This window comes from Esox lucius, chromosome 19 (genome assembly GCF_011004845.1).
Source record: "Esox lucius isolate fEsoLuc1 chromosome 19, fEsoLuc1.pri, whole genome shotgun sequence".
Classification (NCBI taxonomy): domain Eukaryota; kingdom Metazoa; phylum Chordata; class Actinopteri; order Esociformes; family Esocidae; genus Esox; species Esox lucius.
The window spans coordinates 35,929,337-35,950,429 of record NC_047587.1 but is presented as its reverse complement, the minus strand read 5'-3'; the positions used below and the strand labels follow the sequence as shown (position 1 = coordinate 35,950,429).

Here is a 21,093-nt window from a genome sequence, read left to right as displayed (position 1 = left end):
AAATGTGTTTTGTCTGCTCACTCATGTTTTCTTTACAAATGGTACATATATTACAAATTCTCCAAGGGTATGCAAACGTTTGAGCACAAATGTACATGCCAGGTAGTAATGTGTCCAATCTAATGTCAAACTGCACATCTATATCACGCTTGGAGTTCTTTTACAGAAAATATAATGTATATTACATTATTGCTATTGCACACACCAACTGTGGAATTAGTCCTGTCACAGAAAACCTCCAAAATGTTGATATTTCTTGGTATTTAGGTTGAACTCCAAACTCCCCAATAGCAACAAATTAACAGGACTTTCCCTTTGCCAACACGATGAATCAAAGGACCCATCTATTTGAATGCAATTCAATCTCCATGGCTACACATTTGGTCTGGATTCTCTGTGAGTCTTGCATTTGTATATAAAAAATAACATGCATGTACAATAACACCGTCATTTCCTGTTTGTAAACCAAGGCTTATACACAGATTTAGATTTTTTTTTCAGCGACAGCGGTTAATACATGAGTGCAGCTGATTCACAAGTTTACATTTTTAAAGCCGTTTCCACCAGCCAACATTTTCACATATAAATCCTTCTCGACATGGAGGTCACACACACACACACACACACACACACACACACACACACACACACACACACACACACACACACACACACACACACACACACACACACACACACACACACACACACACACACACACACACACACAAAATATGTCATTCTAACATTACTGCAACAGTACATGTGTACCACAGTAAGTTGTCTCGACAGCTGGATGACTCTAGGGCTCAGATTCAAGTACATGTTACAAGTGTGGGTCATGCTAAAATGTGTTTCTGTGCTGCATTAGAAAAGAAGCATTATTTATTTGGAGTGGTCCAGTTCTCCTTGTTTTACTAAGCCATCCATTTGGTGCCTAAAGCACACAGCTGGGGTTAATGATTGTCCCGGGGGTGATATAGTATCTTATAATCAGCTTAACAAAATAATTTGTGACCTCTAGTCAGCCACCCGCACAAAGTATGACTTTGGGTGTAAATGAATGCAAGAAATGAGAGCTGTGGTTCGGTACTCTGTTTTCACACTCCTCATGGGGCTTTGGGCTGTTGGACAAAAGACAGAACCCCGCCTGAAGGACCTGTTCCGAGGGTCCGATCACTATGACTTTGCCATTGTAGTGCCAGCCTCAGGGCTAGAGTGCTTCTGGCACTTTGCACACCAGAGTGGGAACTTCTACCTAACTTACTTGGTAAGTACATTTACAGGAACTTCCTTAAACCAAAACCTTTTGACTTTATGACAGGGGTTAGGATCTTTTGAGGGAACAACTTGGCCTGACAATTTGCAACTCTGCTCTGCCTTGTCTACATGATGTGCTCCAATCAGAGTTTGAAGATAATGTTTTGTCAGTGCTGAATAGATGAACAACATGTCCTATAACACAGTACCATTGTGGAACCTGGCTTGTTGGGTCTGTCTAACAATGTTCTTCTTGGACATAATCAGCTAGCTAGTCTGTTCCTATATCTTCTTCGCAAAACTTAAAGTAGAACAAAAAGTGTTGAATATGATTAAAATGCCGTTTACAAAGAATAAACATTGTGTGTATTATGTTTAATGTGGTGACATCACGTTACCATGGCTGTGCACTGTTCTGTGTGGTGTGCAGGTCCAGTGGATGACAGGGTTAGCAACTGACCACCATCTTTACGTTACCGTCATTTCCCCAGAAGGGAAACTCATGGCATCAGTAGAGGACACCGTGGGTCTAATCAGCTTTGAAACCAAAGCGACAGGTGAGGTCAAACAGTGAGGCTGTCTCACGTTGTGCATCATGTTCGTTTATGTCCCGTTGATTGAACCATTTGTGATCTGTAGGTTTTTATCAGTTGTGTTTGGGAAACTATAAGAACCACTTTGGCGGCGTACGTGTCTTTGTCAACTTTGGCGTTTACTATGAGGGCGCTGAGGAGATGCGGCGACAGGCAAAGGAAGGAGAAAAAGTCCTAAACAACACACTGTCCAACATTGAGGTACTGTAGCCTGTGTCCCGGGTCACAAGTTGACTGATTGTTTGACGGCACACACGTTTACACCACACTTGCGCTGTCTAAACGTTTCGCAATCACTGGGTCCAATTTGTTTTTATACCACAGCTAAGCAACCTACATATATAATACCACTAGTAGGGTCACCTTTAACAGATACAAGTTTTTTTGGAAAACCTTTAATTCTCTTTCTGTAGGCGAGTATCAACAAGATACAAAACCAGGTGGTACAGATGTGGCGTCACTACAGCTACGCCCGCATGAGGAGAGGTGCGGACCACTACCTCCTCCTCTCCAACTCCAACTACGTCACCTGGTGGTCGGCGGCCCAGAGTGTGGTCATCGTCGTGGCTGGTTACCTGCAGCTGTTCTTCCTCAAGAGGCTCTTCCACACCAACGCCAGTAGACCCCGCTGTTGATTAATAATTGTTTGGCATTGAAGGACATTTTATAAAAACGTTGTTCCCATTTAAGCTGGATGTTTTATTTGTGCATACTATTTTAGTAGAATCACAATCATACCTCAGTAAGCCATGAAATTCCAGTCAGAGTGGTTTTGAAGACATGGCGCGCATATTGGACAGTATGCGATTTGAACCATTTTGGGAGCACTTTTCCTTCACATCAAGTGGCCAAAATTACAGAACGCATCTCTAAGTAGATCATTGTGGTATAAGATTATCTAAGCTGTTGTCCCAGGTGCGCATCAACTACTGCAACATGGATTTAAACCTGACCCACTGTTCTTTGAGCAAAAGAACATACATTAAAAAAAAAGTTAAAGTAAACTTAAGCTACAAAACATCCTGTGCTGCTTACCTTTATCATTACAACTTGAGATCCACCCTAGTAAATCTAATTAGTTTGATGTCTTGCAGAGACTAATTTCATACACCTGCAATTGTCAATGTGCCTTTGCAGTTAACCTCAAACCCTTTTTCAAAAGCCCAGTGAGGGGTTAACTAACCCAGAGGATGAAAGGCCCTTCTCCCATAGCCAAGTTACACACAGATGATAAGGTTATGATTTAATGTAGGCTCAGCAGAGCATTGTACTGTATTTTTGATTAGACTTTAAGGCCACCTACTGTTAGGTTACTGAACTTCCACAGAATTCATTGTTTCTAACAAAAACATTTGCGTTCCCGCCCCAATCAACTCAAAACGTACAATGTGTTTACAAATCACTGTAACATGGGCCTTCTGAAAGAAAGTTCCCTACCTTTCTCGGTTTCAAGTATGGACTAAATCATTCCTGGAATTAATGGCAGATTAACTTTGCTTTCAAAGGATATGTTTAAGAGTAACAGTGTAAACCAACCCTAATCTGAGAGCTTCCAAGAAACAATTTGAACAGTCTTCACGGCTATTAAATTTTCCTAAAATGTTTTAACTGACAAAAAACCCATAGGCATGCAGCACTTAACCATGAAGAGTTTTATTTTCTTCTGGAGCCTATTGATGTCTTGGCTCAGTGAATGTATATGGGGCCTAGAACAGCATCCGCCTCCCACTGCACATCTGGGGATAGAAGACAACTTTAAGGGGAAAAGAACAATCATGCACGTCCATTTTAAACACTACCTCAACGGGAAAACGTTAGAACGGGTTATGGACATTCTAATATTACAATGCAAAAGGTCTACATAATGCCCCTTTAAGCCACCAAGGCCTACCTGTGTCAATGGAGACATCTCTAGCTGTTCTTGTAGTACAGCTGGAGTCACAACAGCTGCACACCTCATCATCTCCATCCACAGCCCTCCACCTGTGAAAATAACTCCAGTTTAAAGTCGGCAATGCTTTGTGGCAACTGTATTTAGTAGACAAGACTAAGACGATTTTAAAAAGCAACTGTCATTAGGTACAAGAAATGGACACATTCTAGCCTGGTTTAAATCTTATTTATCTGAAAGAAATCAGTTTGTATGTGTTGATGGGATGTCCTCCTGTTCTGTTTAAACTTAGAAGGACATGAGGTCTTGGCCCACACCTCCAGAGTACCAGGCTCAAAAGACTTGTCACTGCCCCTGTCCAAAGTCCTCCTGGTTGTGTTGCAGGTCAAGACGATACCTGAGGATTCCCCCTCCCCGGGTGGTCTGTATCAATCTGGTCATGCTTCTGACCCGGTTTAGGCTTCATAGACTCTGGGCACAGCCCACATGCATTTATTAATTATTACTCTTAAAATGTTCACCTGGCACAGCCAGAAGAGGACTGCTAAGCCTCTGAGCAAGGTTCCTCTAGGTTTCCTCCTAAATGTAGACCTCTTTTAGGGAGTTTTTCCTAGCAACTGTGCTTCAACACTGTTGTTGCTTGCTCTTTGGGGTTTCAGGCTGGTTGCTTTGTAAAAGCACTTTGTGACAACTGCTGATGTAAAAAGGGCTTCATAATTACATTTGATTGATTGAAGAAAGATATGCCAGCTTTGGTTGCGAAAACTTAAGAAATGAGTTACCCTAATGAACTCAACCCCCCTCACAGCATAGAATACAAATGTGATAATGTACACTTACACGTCGACAAAAGAACAAGCCTTGTGTTGAGCATCAGATGGGGAAGAGGCTGCAGTTGCCTTTAAGTGGCAGGTGATGTAAATCCGGTCAACATCTTGGCCTGTTTTGCGGTTGCTTCCGGAGCTGGTATTCTGCGGTTTGAATCTGAATGCCTCAAGGTAAAATTGAAGCATGTGGTCCTGGGAGCGAGGCAGGAACTGGGAGGTGGAGTCTGTCAACACAGCATCAACCAGACACCTGAAGGATCAGAAATAGAAAATATCACACTTCACATAAAGATTACTACAACAGCTACTGTAAAACAGCATCAACTAAGAGTGCCAATAAAGACCTTACAGTTCTAGACTCAAACTCTTTGGAGAATTATTCCATTGTAATTTAGCTGACATCTTGGTCACACATTTATAAAACAAGCTTTTCCTCAATATAAGCCATAAACAAAGTAATGCTAGCAATAAAGACAAGTGGAAGCTTAAACTTTCTAAATTGAAACATGTAACATTTGAGCAAAGCCTTCCGGGCTCACCCGTAATTCTCAATGAATGTGTATCTGGGCTCGGTATTTCGATCGGGCGTCAGAGTGGCAACGCAGTGGTCCACAAAGACCCGCAGGTATGGCAGGACCCCGGCCTCCACGTGGATCCGCTCACCCAGGAAGTAATGACTGGACTTCCTCATGAGCTGCCAGTTGTCTAGAAGGGGGCAGAATAAACTGTGGTTTAATAACATCTCGGGAAAACCCCAGGGTTAACCTTGTCCAGCGCAATTCAGTGTTGTGTGGTCTTGTCTTCTGAAAGCAATTTCAGTGCTGTACGCTGACTGGGGACCCGCTAGCCCAACACCTTAGCATGTACCCCTAGTGAACTAAACATCTGAGAGCGTCTTTAACCCACCTAGTTAGCTATCAAGAATGCTGACCCACCAGTCATCAGCCTGAGAGAGAAATATAAGTTTTCTTCAGCCACTTTAGAGTCAGCGAAGGACAGCCAGCTGGGCTTCAGAGCACTGCTGCTCAAGTTGTTCCTCCTGGAAAGTGGGAAAGTGGGACTCGTCAGCAAAGTTAACTCATGAATTCCACAATGTCGCACAGTGGAGAATCCCCCACCTCGTGTAATAGCACTCGATGTCTACGACAGTCTGGCTGGTCCTGATAACAGGGGTGCTGCCGATGGGGCTCGGTTGGTAGATCAGTTTGAAGGAATAGGTGAGGAACTCCTCAGTCATCTGGAAAGTGGGATGGTAAATACAAGGGTCTTTGAATCAACTGCATTTAAAAGCACTTATAGTTTAAATGCCTTGAACGTGTAGGCATAATATCCTGACCCAGATTAAGCCTTGATTTAGTACTTTTCGCTGAGAGAGAAAAAAGTAATCCCCATTAATATTGCGTGTTACTCCAAGACTCGTTTTATGGCGTTACTATTGAAGCTTCTGATATCTGCTAACCCAACAAATACTTTAAGAAAACATTCGTATTCAAAACAACCATACGGTACAAAGCCTGTCAATTAACAGCAAATATATTAAACAGAGACATTCTGTCTTGGGGTATTACACATGCACATTTTAGGTTGGTATCCTGTTAACTGTCACTGTTCTACCAGCACCTGCCCAGCTTTGGAAAGCATCAGTTATCAGAACATTCTGACTGAACGTGCATTGTGTCACCAAGCAGTTTCCAGGAAATAATTTAAATTCAATTGTTTTATGCCACCCCACCCTGTCCAGTGTTATTTAATGTACTTCATAGATTGATGTCCATGTTTGCGCCACAGAGAGAGGCCTCTATTAACCTAAAGGCTGTTTCAGTATGGGCAGTGCATAGAGAAGGTTAGAGGACTCATTCCTGTATAGTTCCTATTGTGGAGCCTGAGGAGGTATGCACATCCACTCTTAACGCAGTTAAGTGGATGGAGGATCCAACTTTGTCCTTTCCGATTTTCAAATGTGACAATCCCTATACAGAGACCGCTGCACTCTTTTCATTGTAGATACATTTTCTTCCCCTCTGCAGCATCTGGTAGCCCTGTAACACTGAGGCTGATCAGCTAGACACCTGTCACACACTGTTTGGCAACACAATCAGAGCACATTCAATCAGAACTAGTTACCGACTACAGATACCAACCCAGATGGGACACACGCCACTAAAACAGGTACAGGAGTACTGTTTATAAAGCTGTACTACAAAGTTGCCTTGTGTCAGAATAGAAAATAAAAAAATAAAAGTAATGGTCTAATATATTGGGCTACCTCCAACTTGCTGTTGCATCCCTGCAGATCAGACTCAAAGTTCAGCCTCTGGGCCTCAACGTCCTCACCAATCGCGGCGCACCCCCCCAAAGTCAGATCCGACGGCAGGATGAGTTGGCCGATAGCGAACAGGTCTCGCTTGACCTCCACCCGTACCTGGTTGTTCCCGCACCTCACACCCACCGTGTTGGCAGGCAAAGGCTGCTTCAGCTCAAAGGTGGAGGTTTCAGGCTTGACCGCTTGCACTGGATCTTCTGGAAACGTCCACATCAGCGGTTGCGCCAAGGCCTGCTTTGTCTGGGCGACTGAATACTGCCTCTGGTTGTTGAATGCGGCTTTCGGTACTTTGGGCTTCACAGCCGCATAATAATGTTGTTGATAAGCCCATGGTGTCGATAACGCAGCGTCCCAGATACAAACAAATAAAGCAACTGCAGTCAAAAGCCTGCCTGGCTCCTGCCTGGACCCCATTTCTGCAAAATATGCATGTATCTAGCGTGCACTTTTTTAAATGCATGTGGTTAACAGGTTGAATGTAACTCCACCCTGTCACTAATTAGTGTAATCAACCTCCAGGCCACGCTTATTAAAAAGGCATGGTAACCGTTGTTCACACTGTGTGCCCCCCTTTGTTGTAAAACACTGCAGATAGAAATTCAATGAAAAGAGAAGACTCGATTAAAAATTCAACAGATGCATGTTTGATATGCATAGCGTATCTCCCTGAACATTTCAGAACATAAATGAACAAAGCTTAGGCCTTAAAGGTGTAGTCTGCACTTTTTGGCCAGTGGTGGTAAAAGTGGTGCTATCGAGCCAGAAATGTTCATTGTGAACTTCACCGATCAGCCATAACATTATGACCACTGACAGGTAAATTGAATAACACTGCTAATTTTGTTGTCATGGCACCTGTCAGTGGGTGGAATATATTAGGCAGCAAGTGAACATTCTGTCCTCAAAGTTAATGTTTTAGAAGCAGGAAAAATGGGCAAACATAAGGATCTGATTGATTTTGACAAGGGCCAAATAATGAGGGCTAGACGACTAGGTCAGAGCACCTTGGGTGCTGCCATTCATGTGGATGTTACTATGACACGTACCACCTACCTGAGCATTGTTACAGACCATGTGCAACCTCCATGGCAATGGTATTCCCTGATGGCATTGGCCTCTTTCAGCAGGATAATGCGCCCTGCGACAAATCAGAAATGGTTCATGAATGGTTTGAGGAACACAATGAGTTCAAGGTGTTGACTTGGCCTCCAAATCCTGCAGATCTCAATCCAATCAAACATTATACACCCCTAAGTGAAAATGTCCTAAGTGGATCCAATGAGCCATTTTCCATCCCCAGTGTCATGTGACTCGTTCAACATGGCACCTCATGGCAAAGAACTCTGAGAATCTGAAAATAATTATTGTTGCTCTACATAAAGATGGCCTAGGTTATAAGAAGATATAGCCTGTAACTGAGCTGCAGCTTGGTGGCCAAGACCATACAGCGGTTTAACAGGACAGGTTCCACTCAGAACAGGCCTCGCCATGGTCGACCAAAGAAGTTGAGTGCACGTGCTCAGTGTCATATCCAGAGGTTGTCTTTGGGAAATAGACGTATGAGTGCTGCCAGCATTGCTGCAGAGGTTGAAGTGGTGGGGGATCAGCCTGTCAGTGCTCAGACCATACGCCGCACACTGCATCAAATTGGTCTGCATGGCTGTCGTCCCAGAAGGACGCCTCTTCTAAAGATGCACAAGAAAGCCCACAAACAGTTTGCTGAAGACAAGCAGACTAGGACATGGATTACTGGAACCATGTCCTGTGGTCTGATAAGACCAAGATAAACTTATTTGGTTCAGATGGTGTCAAGCGTGTGTAGCGGCAACCAGGTGAGGAGTACAAAGACAAGTGTGTCTTGCCTACAGTCAAGCATGGTGGTGGGAGGGTCATTGTCTGGGGCTGCATGAGTGCTGCCGGCACTGGGGAGCTACAGTTCATTGAGGGAACCATGAATGCCTACATGTACTGTGACATACTGAGGAGGAAAGTGGAGGAGTGCAAGGTCTCTAACACCCACCAGCTTTGTGATGTCGTCATGGAGGAGTGGCAACCTGTGAAGCTCTGGTGAACTCCATGTCCAAGGGGGTTAAGGCAGTGCTGGAAAATGTTGGTGGCCACACAAAATATTGACATTTTGGGCCCAATTTGGACATTTTCACTTACTTTAGTTGCCAGCAGTTTAGACATTAATGGCAATGTTATTTTGAGGGGACAGCAAATTTACACTGTTATAAAAGCTTTACACTTCCTACTTTACATTGTAGCAAAGTGTCATTTTTTCAGTGTTGTCACATGAAAATATATATATGTATGTGCTAATTTGTGCCCAATGTCATAAAAAACGCTCATTTTCAAACTTGGAATTTCATCGTTTACTAGGGTATTCTGTATATTCTACTTATAGATTATCCACACATAACCAAGATATTACAAACACAGGCCAAAATGTTTTTGAAATTATTTTGTTAACCAAAAATGTCCCAGACCACATCTTTAATGCTTACTTTGATTTTGTTTTTCAAATCAATTTTGGAACACTGACTGGCCAAACATCGGGTTATAAGTGGATCAAATCAGATGAGTGTATTCATACAGCAGTCATTTCCAGACATGGCTATGTAGCCTAGACGTGTTGTCATAGTAACGATGGGAATGTGCAAAGTGGTGTACTGACTGGTGATGGTGATAGTACTTCCTCTAATTCTGAAGTTGTGTAGGAAGAAGATCAAAATGACCGCAGGTGACTGCCAACTGAATATTCTACGACTCATGTTGCATCATAAAAAACAATTCACTTTTATATGTAGATTTGTCAGTCAAAATATTCCCATAATGCAGTGCAGTTTTGATCTTCTTGAATAAGGCGTCAAAAGCAATGCTTGCCTTTAAGATTCTTCAGTTGCTCTGAAAGTTTGAAATCCTATTTTGCGTTTCCATGCATCAAGCAAATGATATTGGCTGCATCCTTGACTGACAGATTATAGGATGCTGTTGGTTGATTGTAAAACACTTATCCTGGCATTTTAACATTCGTCACATGTTAGTAATGCCTTGGCAGAGCAATGTCCCACTAGCTCAAAGCCTTAAATGATATGGTCAAAATGTCAAAACAAATACTTACTGGCTACCCATAACAAACTAACTTGTATGTAACTATGTAACAATCAACAGAGTAGCTCAGAAGCGATAAATACATACTTTTATTTACCAGTTAACTACGACTGAGGACACAGTCCTATTTTCAGTTTTTGCAACAACCTAGCTTGTTCGGGAATTCAATCAAGCAACCTGATTTTACCTTTACGTTGCATAGCCAGCGGTCAGATTTTAATCTGGATTCAAACCTACTTCTGTTGTTTGCTTACAAAGATTACAGGGGAAAAAAACTATTTCAAACCGGATATGAGAATTTATTGGCTTAGACATCAAACTACAAGTGAACAAGGCCTAATAGCCTACCTCTGACGAATCAGTCTGTCCGTTTCTGCACCGCACAATAGCTATTTTAATTGTAATTTTCCTTGACACAGTTAGTTCACATCTCAAATGAGTCACTCAATAACTGGCCATCTTAGATGAAAATGACAAGCTGAATTCACCCGATGAGACAATTTTCTGAGAACTCTCATTCTTTCACTCTCTCTCTCTCTCCGCTCTGCTCCACTTCTCATACAATGAGATTGCTTCTTCAGCCTCCCGTGCCTCGACGATAACACAATTTCGCGCTGACACTGGCTGACGGTCGTGGATTGAGGACAGACCGAGAAGAGCCAATTTCATGCTAATAGTTAAAAACGCGGTGTAGTAGACGGACATTACATCTAGTTGGCATCATTTATCCTGCGTAGACGTAGACTATGGAGATCCAGTGTTTGGAATAGATTCCAGTGTATCTAAAACGATGATGACCGGGATTACTTCGGGCACGGGCTCGGCTTCGTGCCGTTTTGCCCACTACTTCGTGGTTTGTGGATTGGACACGAAGACTGGTCTAGAACCCGAGGAACAAGCAGGTAAATATAGTCGAGTGATATTAGCATATTGTGTAATAAACACAAAATGAATGTAAACTCCCGAACAAGCATAGGCTAAGTCTATTGGATGATCGACCCGTTGATTTATTCGAGTAATTAGACAAACATCAAGCTTTTTTGGTTTGTGTCTGGCAAAAAGCCAACTATCAGGTGAAAAGCGGCCATCCATCGTGGGAGACGACGTCGGGAACACAGACTAGGAGGGTCAGTTGTGAGCTGTGTTTGTTGTGACAGTTGAGCGCCTAGCCTGTAGCCTATAGCCTATACATACATACATAAAGCTATGTTTCTGTTTAACACAATGGAAATTCGATTAGCATCCGATGTCGTCTGTGTTTATAATGTCATTAGGCGGTAAAGTCTGGCTTTTTTAGCCCACTTGTCCTCTGGCTCTGTACAATGCATGTTATTCCCTAGGGGCAAGAGACGAGATGTGGGTTGGGCATTGATTACGTCTAATACTAACATTTTCCTCTCCCACTCATTGTTGATGCTGATGAATAGGAGCGTATAATGTATACACAGGCATAAAATGTGTACGCGAATTGCTATCAATGTGAGCTCCAGTTAGAGTTTTACGCTATGTGAGTGAGGACATTTTGGGGACATTAAGACCTTTTGATCGGTCCTTAGACTAGTTTTTTGGCTCGGGGTTAAGTTTAGGGTTAGAATTAGGTTTACAATTAGGATTAGGTTTTAGTTTGTAGAGAAAAGGTATTTTTTAAGGGTACTACATTTTAAAGCTCATTTGTTATCTCCTTGGCCCAAAATAGATCTGTGGCCTTGTGAAGCCAAAGGTGGAGCTTGGCGGATCTAAAGGGACAGTCTTCTCCTCGGATGAGTCCGTCTTAATAACGTCATCCATCTCCCTGTGGTTTTGGCCTGGCCTTGGGCATGTTGTTCTTTGATTATTGCAGGAAATGATTCGGAAGCTTTTACAGCGAAACAAAAAAATCTGTCCTGTGACCATAGTCAACTAAGACCAGTTCAGTTTCTCCCGTCTCCAACCCTTTCCTGATGACCGTAGCCTACCTACTGCAGGTGTCACAGTCGTTCCTGGTCAGGTCACTAGAATGCAGTGGTGGAGTGAGTCACATCGCCACGGCGACAGCAACAGTCAGCCACAGTGGTGTCTTCTAAGGTGGAAACCTGAGGAGGGGTGGCCACTTCCAGGGTACTGCTTTTTCCTGACATCATTTTGTGGAAGAGACAGACAGCCAAGACAAATGGCTAAAAGCGGTGGGGGTGGGGTGAGGGGATGTTAATGCCTCAGCCCATCCGCGCTCGTTTTTCTTTCTAATCTCCCTTCACTGTTTCGATTGAAAGTTGAATCATCGCAGTTCGTTGCCACCCAGAAAGTGATTGCTATGCCATGTTAACCGCTCGTCGTTTGTCATTCTTCCTCCCTGTATGTTTTTTTTTTTCAACCCTGGTTTACCAGCTTCGACAGTTTGGACATCTCTGTTTGGCCTCATGCACGGTTAACAGGGAAGGTCTCTGGGTTATGGGGTAAACGTTACATGAACCCAGTGGGAATGTCACAAGGACGTGTGCAGGTGAAAGTGTGTATTCTATTTACACATCTTCCCCCTGCCTCGCTGTCATTGTCAAAGCACAGAAAACGCACGCACGCGCAGACACAGCCAGTGTTCTCCCTGGAAGTGGGGGAGGAGAGACTGGGTGTGTCTGAAGCACAATGTCCTGTGTGGAGTGTGTGTCCTGACCTCAGGACCAGTGGTGGAGTAACTGGACTTCTTTCACTCTCTGCAACTGTTGACGTTCAGCACCGCAGTTTCCCAGTGTTTGTGTCAGTCTGGGAAAACGTATAATCGTTGCCCAGTGTTTGTGTCAGTCTGGGAAAACGAATAACCGCATCCCAAACTAGTCCTTTCATATTGATAACCGGCTGCCCTTCATTACGTTATCCGGTGAGCGTACACAATCAAAGGACAGTAGTACTGTTGTAAGCTTATTTCTCTGGGAAATGTGTTTAGATTAGTGTGCGTGCCTGCGTGCGTGCGTGTGGTCTTGGTGGAATGTGTCTCAGTAAGGTCAATGGTGATCGCACGCTCCCTGCTGTGGGGGACAGGGTCCTGCGGCCTGCTGAATCTGGCCTTCGCCAATCTGCTTATATAACAGTTGGTCATCCTCATCTGTTCTGTAGCGGGGGACGGCTGTTGTGGAAATTTCTTATACAATGTATTCTGGCAGGGACTGTGTGCCTGTGAATAATGCCTGTGTGGACTCGGAGTGTGTGTCGCTGGAGAAATGTGTTTTTCTTTGAGGGTGTCTGTGTCTTGCTGGCCTGTTGATGGTGAATGTGTGTTTTGGAGAGGTGTGTGTGTGTGTGTGTGTGTGTAATTGGATAGAGGCTGCAGAGAGACAGCCTGCTCTTGTTGCCCTCCTCAATAGATGCCTCTGTTCCTGCCACCCTAATCAAATTTCACATGACGTCCCCGGCTGGAATGCCGGATCACCGTGGTTTCAGCTCCCGGCTCCAGGAGGCTGTTCGACTGCCACAGTGAAGGACATCAGCGCGGGAGAGGGGAACCGCAATGGATGCTTCAGGGACGCCAAGTTGTTACCAATGCTTTGGAACTTGTGACATCGCTGGATAGGAACATCAACATTCAATTGTTTTGCTTCATACGTGTTCAGCAGGTGTCAATAAAAGCTGTGATGGCACAACAACTCCAACTGTTAATGGACACTATTGAAAGTACAACAAGTCTACATTGAATGGTGGTTATGCACTTGGCTTTAACCTCTCGTGAGGCTTTGTTGCTCCTGTAATCGATCAGTGGTCAAACCCAAGTCAGTCTTTGATGAGTGTGTTCATTCTGTGGAGGTGGTTAAAGCCGTAACGCAGGTCGTCCAATCTGTGGACGACGTCAGTCCCTAGCTAGCGGACTACGATATCAGGAGACAGAAGTTAAACCATAACCACGTTTCAGTGTCCTGAAATAATACACCCATTTGACTCACCAGCTCACTGTAATATTGGTGGTGATCTCTGTGGAGAGATCACTCTTCATTCAAATGTAATCTACATCGAACTTGCTCTTTGTCCACTCGTCCTCTCAACCCCTAAACCAGTGCTCTGTCAGCTGTCTGAAGTATAGTGAACTCCTCCCACAGTACCTGTGCCACAGGGGTCACAAGAAATATAATTTGACCCAAATAGTTCTGCAAAAGATATGGTTGTAACAACCAGGAGACTAAGACAAAGGAGCTGGTTAGAACTGTGACAGTGTGTGCTCCCTGAATAAAAGCCAGTTAGCGTTTCGTCTTTATCTCTCTTCCCACCGCTGCCACTGCTCTTCCTCCTCCTCTGCCCACCCGAGAATGTGATGAATTGAATGCGGAGAAGTAGAATCCATCTCTCTTTATGTCTCTCCAGTCAGTCATCCATGATTCTGTCTGTTTGAAGGATGGGAAATTGGACACGACTGTTAATCATATGTTCAAATATCTATCAATGGGGAAATGTCAGTGACCTCACCACAGGCCTCTGTGTTTAGGTTTCGTTTTTCTCCTCCCTGCCATGCTGTATATCTGCTGAACAAAAAAATTAGGGGGTCAAAGTCAAATGTTTGCTAAGACCATTACACACTTAAAGCAAACCACTACGGCAGGTTGTATACAACCTTTTCAAATATTTGAAACACACAAGTGATTGAGACAAATGTTTGAGAAAGTCTAGCTGTGCTTCCCCAATTTATTTTCATAAGTGCACCTACTGAAATACTCAGGTTTGGTCATTAAAGGGTCTTATTGCCATACAATTCTGAAATTCACTCTTGTAGGAGTGATAATGAAATGTTGAGATTCAACCATGAGAAGCCTAGCAAGAATTGGCCTCGCAGGGCGTTCTGCCGCTATGAACGGACCACAATAATGGTTTCTTATCTGCAACGTGCTCTAGAATTCATTGTCAAAGTGGCACCCTACAAGGTTTTCATGGTTTAAGTTTTTTACTTTGGTGCCAGATGACTTTGCCAAAGACTGAGCAAGAGCTGCACTGGATGGCCTCAAGGAAGTGGCCTATGGATATTGTTTATCAAATACTAACTGCTTTTTGTCTTCTAATGCATATTAGATTCTTCAGATGTATTTATGACATTTTCTTATAGCCATCTCACTAGATAGTAGACATTTAATTACGTTTTGGACAACACAATAAATTATTCTTAGTTTTTATTCAATGAATGTGTATGGTGTGATCCCCATTGCTAGCTGATTATGATGTGTAACTGTCAGCGCCATGAAACGTAGCGAATGACAGGCTTGTTTTCTGACAGGCTTCTTCTCCAAGGCCTCGGCAACCGTAACACAGGGAGAAAATGCTACCATGGCAACCGGATGATCTTCTCTTCTTGACGACCAATTTCAGTGCTCCTCTGGTCTCTCCCTCTTTTTTGTTTTGGTCTGAGGAAGATTCAGGCTTGCAGGATGAACACTGTCATGTTATCACACATCTGTCAGTCCTGTTCCTTGATTGTTATCGAGACATGTATGACTGTTTTCAAAGCCGGCTCTGATTCAGTTCCTCGTTCAGCTGGTATCCATCATGGCCGCTCAGTTCTCAAACACTTTACTAGCCACTCACCCACAAACTGACCAGGGTCACGTTCAATAGCTTACACCCTAGCAAAACACTACTCAAATCGAAAAAAAAAAACATGTTCAGCTTGCCGGTCCCCATTTCAGCCTTGCTCTCTCAATCATGGTAAATTGGAGACGGCCTTCAATCGCACTACCCACCCACCGCTCTGATTCAAAACAACCCTCTCCGTCGGTTCCGTCTCTTGCCCTGGGCATCCTGTCTGTTTCCTGGGTTCTGTGTGTCACGGGAGGAGGAGGTGGAAGGCTGAAGTCTTGCAGGATGAGTGGTGATGCGTCATGGCAGGTGTCAGATTGGAAGCTGTGCTGATTTGAGCAGTGAGTTGGGCTTGTCCTGCTCTGTCGCTGTGGCGTTTGGTCTGGTTTCTGTGTGGAACTGCGACCATCCGAATCCCAGGCGGAGTATCGGGGGAAAAGAGTGAACTCCAGGCGTGGAGAGCTGCCCTTTTATAAAATAGCTTGTTTGAGTGTACCCACCAGTGACTTGCAGATAACGCCCTCCACCACCCAACGTGCACGCACGCACGCACGCACGCACAGAGAGCTATCTGTATGTAACTGGAGCAGATCGCTGACACAGGGGAGATGGGGAGATGCAGGAGAAACTAGACACATGAAAATACGTCAAGGTCAGGGAAAGTCTGTGTGTTAGTGTGTGTTGTGTGTGTTAATGGGTGTTAGTGTGTGTTAGTGTGTGTGCAGGGTTGACGGAAGGTGGCTGGTTCTAATCCCCAAACCTTAATGTCTTTGCTGTAAATAAGAGTGTGTTCTTCACATTATTACCTGGTTAATGTACAGGTGTGCTGGATTACAACTTAATAACTTGCGCCACACAACACACGTACAGGACTACAACTAAACAACATGCGTCACATAACACACGTACAGGACTACAACTAAACAACATGCGCCACATAACACACGTACAGGACTACAACTAAACAACATGCGCCACATAACACACGTACAGGACTACAACTAAACAACATGCGTCACATAACACACGTACAGGACTACAACTAAACAACATGCGCCACATAACACACGTACAGGACTACAACTAAACAACATGCGCCACATAACACACGTACAGGACTACAATTAAACAACATGTGATACATAACACACGTACAGGACTACAACTAAACAACATGCGCCACATAACACACGTACAGGACTACAACTAAACAACATGCGTCACATAACACACGTACAGGACTACAACTAAACAACATGCGTCACATAAAACACATACAGGACTACAATTAAACAACATGCGCCACATAACACACGTACAGGACTACAACTAAACAACATGCGATACATAACACACGTACAGGACTACAACTAAACAACATGCGCCACATAACACACGTACAGGACTACAGCTAAACAACATGCGCCACATAACACACGTACAGGACTACAACTACATGACACGCTTAATATACACTCACCTAAAGGATTATTAGGAACACCTGTTCAATTTCTCATTAATGCAATTATCTAATCAACCAATCACATGGCAGTTGCTTCAATGCATTTAGGGGTGTGGTCCTGGTCAAGACAATCTCCTGAACTCCAAACCGAATGTCAGAATGGGAAAGAAAGGTGATTTAAGTAATTTTGAGCGTGGCATGGTTGTTGGTGCCAGACGGGCCGGTCTGAGTATTTCACAATCTGCTCAGTTACTGGGATTTTCACACACAACCATTTCTAAGGTTTACAAAGAATGGTGTAAAAAGGGAAAAACATCCAGTATGCGGCAGTCCTGTGGGCGAAAATGCCTTGTTGATGCTAGAGGTCAGAGGAGAATGGGCCCACCGGGTACCACTCATCTCCACTACAAAAAGGAAAAAGAGGCTACAATTTGCACAAGCTCACCAAAATTAGACAGTTGAAGACTGGAAGAATGTTGCCTGGTCTGATGAGTCTCGATTTCTGTTGAGACATTCAGATGGTAGAGTCAGAATTTGGCGTAAACAGAATGAGAACATGGATCCATCATGCCTTGTTACCACTGTGCAGGCTGGTGGTGGTGGTGTAATGGTGTGGGGGATGTTTTCCTGGCACACTTTAGGCCCCTTAGTGCCAATTGGGCATTGTTTAAATGCCACAGCCTACCTGAGCATTTTTTCGGACCATGTCCATCCCTTTATGACCACCATGTACCCATCCTCTGATGGCTACTTCCAGCAGGATAATGCACCATGTCACAAAGCTCGAATCATTTCAAATTGGTTTCTTGAACATGACAATGAGTTCACTGTACTGAAATGGCCCCCACATTAACCAGATCTCAACCCAATAGAGCATGTTTGGGATGTGGTGGAACGGTAGCTTCATGCCCTGGATGTGCATCCCACAAATCTCCAACTGCAAGATGCTATCCTATCAATATGGGCCAACATTTCTAAAGAATTCTTTCAGCACCTTGTTGAATCAATGCCACGTAGAATTAAGGCAGTTTTGAAGGCGAAAGGGGGTCAAACACAGTATTAGTATGGTGTTCCTAATAATCCTTTAGGTGAGTGTAATATGTAAGAGGATTTCCTGCCAAACCAAGGATGCCCTTTGCTGTCAGGCCCCAGGTTCACTGAGGTTCACTCTGCAGTGTGTTGGCATGCATTCTGTCTATTACTCCTGCTGCTACATCACATTTGTTCTTAGAACTGCTATTTGTCATGTTTTGTGTAGCAAAAGCTAATCGGAATTCAAATAAACAGTTGTCATCGCTCTGTATCTCCTCGGCCCTTATCTCCATCGCATATCTTTTCTCTGGGGTTGTTGTGACAAAGTCTATCATCACCACCACGTTGGATACTATGTGGCAGAGAAAAAACGTAAAACTGAACCTATGCAAAACCTCCTTTTGGAAAATGTGCGTGTTTTACTAGCCAAAGCAAATTTGCGATAAAGTGTGAATCATGTTTTGTCTCCTGGCCACAAAACTGGTTTTCTGGTAAGAAGGTTGCTTAACCCTTTTCTTCCCTCCCCTCTTTTATCAGATAGAAGTCTAGTAGCCAAAGCGTCAAACTTGGCCTTCGATATCAAATAGAAAGACTGGGAAAAGTTCTTAGAGCATTGGCTCAATCAGCTTAATGTACCTATCTGTCCTCTCCCCCTAACCCTCCCGGTAAAGTATGTTTCTTGACTGTAATTGTAGACGCCTAGCAATGGTGGGCTTCAATCAAATAATGACGAAACTCCAATTGGTTGATAACGTCACTCCCACTTAGGTCAGTTGTAAATGGTTGATAACCCATGGTCATAATATAATGTGCTGTTCAATCTCCTGGGTGGTTATTTTCTACCTGACATGGTAATGAGGGTCCAGTGTAGAGGATTGGGGAAGAGTTACTGGTTATGTACAAGCTTCTCTTCCCTGTGGAACCACTCTTCTGCTGTCTCACCAATCTCCATTTTTTAGGTGCCCAGTCTGACATTGATTAGCATTAGGTTAGGGCAGGCACCTTTACTTCCTTCCTGGTCTCTCTCTTCCTGGCTTACCTCTGGCTCAATAAAGGCATTCAACACCCAGGGTTTTTTGCTGGCGTTGGATAAAGGCTAAACGGTTGAGCTGTATCAGATAATAATTCCTGACTACAGTGTTGCTTTCCGCCCTGTCCCCTTATTAAGAATTCAGTGCAGCAATGAAGGTCACTTGATTTTTCTTTGCCAGTTTGGCAACGCTGATGTTCTTTACTTCTATCTCTCTTTCTCTGTATATCTCTCCTCCATAGGTGAGAGCTTTGAGCAGAGCCCCATCCGGAGGTCCTTTAAGTCCAAGGTTTTGGCCCACTACCCTGAGAGCACAGAGAGGCGGCCCTTCAACAGAGATGCAGTCAATATGGTAAGAGAGATCTAGGCAATGTTCATACAAGTCATTATAAAGAGCTAGGCGACATTCAGACAACTCAATATTCAGAGCCAGGCGACGTCGAGGCAATTCAATATACAGATTCAGGAACTGTTCAGACAGCTCAGTATATAGGGCTAGGATATGTTTAGACAACTTATTGTACAGAGCGCACATTTGAGGCCAGTTTCACAACCACAGTTTAAACAAAACACTCAGAAATCTCTGTCAGTGTTAATTAGTCATATAACCATGAAATGGTTTGATTATTAAGCGAATAATGGACAGGGATGATTGAAACTGAATGAGCCCTCAAAGCTGTGCTGTCACGTCAGTGTTTTGTTCTCTTGTACAGAATGGCATTTCTCTTTTATGCAAATGAGTGTTTTGAGTGTTTTTTAATAGCACAGTTGTATGTCTGGTGGATGAAAGTGTTAGGCAGGACTTCGACATTATTTGGTTTAGATGAACCTGTTTAAATAATCTCAAGTTGTTTTCCATAATAAGTTAGTTTGTTGTGGTTGGCTTCCCTATGGACTAGTACTTTCCAGCAGAGACACATAAAGAGCCTTTTCAAGGAGCCACAGATCTGACTCTGGTACTCTGGCTCTCTCTACGAAATAAGGATCCTTTTAACAGCTAGCCTTTAATGTTGAGAATCCTCTCCAGAAAGATTTGACTCCCTTTTATCCCTGTCTGTAATCCGGAGTGTTTGATAAAATAACCTAATATTAGACCCCTAAAAAATCACGACTGACAAGTTCAGAAAAGGTTTGACATTCAGTTCCTTCCTTCCCTGTTTTCTGGTATCATCCCTTTCCTTCTTTTCCCTCTTCGGTTTGTTCTACAAAACATCCCATGCTCTTCCTAATTTCCTCTTCCTCTGCTCTACTTCAACGCCCTCTCTTTCTCTATTCCTTCTTTTTCTCCCTTCTCGCTATCCTCCCTCCTCCCGTCCCTCTCCTCACCAGCTCTGCATGCCTCGGGGCCTGTCCTTCCGCACTCAGACGGACGACCGTGTCCCCTTCTTCCACTCCTTCACCGTCTCCCAGGACGACGGCACGCGCTTCTACGGCTTCGTGCAGACCTACTACGAGGAGGTGACGAGTGCCCAGATCACCATGGCGATGCAGACCCTTCATCAGATGCATCGTGTCGAACACCACTCCTCGTCCTCTTCCACCTCCTCCTCCGCCTCCTCCCCCTCCACTTCCAGCATGGACTCTCTGGTGAACAGCCTGGATGAGTCGGACGCCGACTCCCTGGCAGAGCGCCCCCTGTCGGCTTGTCCTTGCTGCGCGACCGGCTTCTTCCAGTCGGCTCAGGACACCCTGTACGCCTCCAAGGCCCTCTGTCTCCTCACGCCCCTCCCCTTCCTGCAAGCCTCCCGCCACTTCCTGACGCAGCTGCATCAGGCAGTGGCGGCGAGCGACGCCCCCCCGCTCCCCCTGGAGAGCTACATCCACAACATCCTGTACGAGGTGCCCGTGCCGCCACCTGGACGCTCCCTCCGGTTCCACGGCGTCCAGGGGCCCATCATGTGCCAGCAGCCCGGCCAAGAGGAGCTCCCGCTGGGCGACTACCCACTGGGAGAGGCCTTCTCTCTGCTGGGGGTGGAGAACCTGGTGAGGCTGCTCACCTCCGTACTGCTGGAGAGCCAGGTCCTGCTATTGTCAAACG

The 21,093-nt window shown here is 44.4% G+C and overlaps 3 protein-coding genes across 6 annotated transcripts in view; 2 read left to right on the top strand and 1 right to left on the bottom strand.

Annotated features, from left to right (window-relative positions):
• Positions 1–1,041: 1,041 nt before the first annotated feature.
• LOC105018645 (transmembrane emp24 domain-containing protein 6) lies at positions 1,042–2,542 on the top strand. 2 transcript variants are annotated; one of them, XM_013139099.2, is made up of 4 exons: positions 1,042–1,270; positions 1,752–1,817; positions 1,900–2,054; positions 2,267–2,542. In XM_013139099.2, the coding sequence occupies exons 2-4, from the start codon at positions 1,763–1,765 to the stop codon at positions 2,486–2,488; spliced, it is 432 nt and encodes a 143-aa protein (XP_012994553.2). In that variant the 5' UTR covers positions 1,042–1,270; positions 1,752–1,762; the 3' UTR covers positions 2,489–2,542. The 2 variants fall into 2 exon arrangements, with proteins under 2 accessions (XP_012994553.2, XP_010882549.2); XM_010884247.2 differs by having other exon boundaries at positions 1,691–1,817.
• A 948-nt stretch (positions 2,543–3,490) lies between these two features.
• On the bottom strand, positions 3,491–7,356 carry LOC105018646 (zona pellucida sperm-binding protein 3-like). 2 transcript variants are annotated; one of them, XM_010884248.3, is made up of 7 exons: positions 6,838–7,356; positions 5,690–5,808; positions 5,507–5,610; positions 5,111–5,276; positions 4,585–4,821; positions 3,745–3,836; positions 3,491–3,589 (listed from the first exon to the last, which is right to left on the bottom strand). In XM_010884248.3, the coding sequence occupies exons 1-7, from the start codon at positions 7,306–7,308 to the stop codon at positions 3,540–3,542; spliced, it is 1,239 nt and encodes a 412-aa protein (XP_010882550.1). In that variant the 5' UTR covers positions 7,309–7,356; the 3' UTR covers positions 3,491–3,539. The 2 variants fall into 2 exon arrangements, with proteins under 2 accessions (XP_010882550.1, XP_010882551.1); XM_010884249.2 differs by having other exon boundaries at positions 7,021–7,356.
• Positions 7,357–10,368: 3,012 nt separating this feature from the next.
• LOC105018647 (DENN domain-containing protein 5B) overlaps positions 10,369–21,093 on the top strand; it is a 31,902-nt gene continuing 21,177 nt past the window's right edge. The window contains exons 1-3 of one of the 2 annotated variants that reach the window (XR_004574807.1): positions 10,369–10,910; positions 19,298–19,407; positions 20,385–21,093. Coding sequence is in view for 1 of the 2 variants with exons in the window: in XM_029115202.2 (XP_028971035.2) it covers positions 10,799–10,910; positions 19,298–19,407; positions 20,385–21,093 (931 nt within the window). In the remaining variant the exon portion in view is untranslated. The remainder of the gene's footprint in view (positions 10,911–19,297; positions 19,408–20,384) is intronic. The other variant, XM_029115202.2, reaches the window with a different exon arrangement.

What these genes read in the sequence shown, in the direction of transcription:
- LOC105018645 (XM_010884247.2), top strand. Translation starts at nt 1,064, where the DNA reads ATGCAAGAAATGAGAGCTGTGGTTCGGTACTCTGTTTTCACACTCCTC. An exon ending in ACTTCTACCTAACTTACTTG is followed by an intron (nt 1,271 to 1,690) that starts GTAAGTACATTT and finishes TGTGGTGTGCAG; the next exon opens with GTCCAGTGGATGACAGGGTT. An exon ending in ACACACTGTCCAACATTGAG is followed by an intron (nt 2,055 to 2,266) that starts GTACTGTAGCCT and finishes CTCTTTCTGTAG; the next exon opens with GCGAGTATCAACAAGATACA.
- LOC105018646 (XM_010884248.3), bottom strand. Translation starts at nt 7,308, where the DNA reads ATGGGGTCCAGGCAGGAGCCAGGCAGGCTTTTGACTGCAGTTGCTTTA. An exon ending in GCTTGTTCTTTTGTCGACGT is followed by an intron (nt 3,837 to 4,584) that starts GTAAGTGTACAT and finishes TTATTTTCACAG; the next exon opens with GTGGAGGGCTGTGGATGGAG. An exon ending in AGATGTCTCCATTGACACAG is followed by an intron (nt 3,590 to 3,744) that starts GTAGGCCTTGGT and finishes TTCTATCCCCAG; the next exon opens with ATGTGCAGTGGGAGGCGGAT.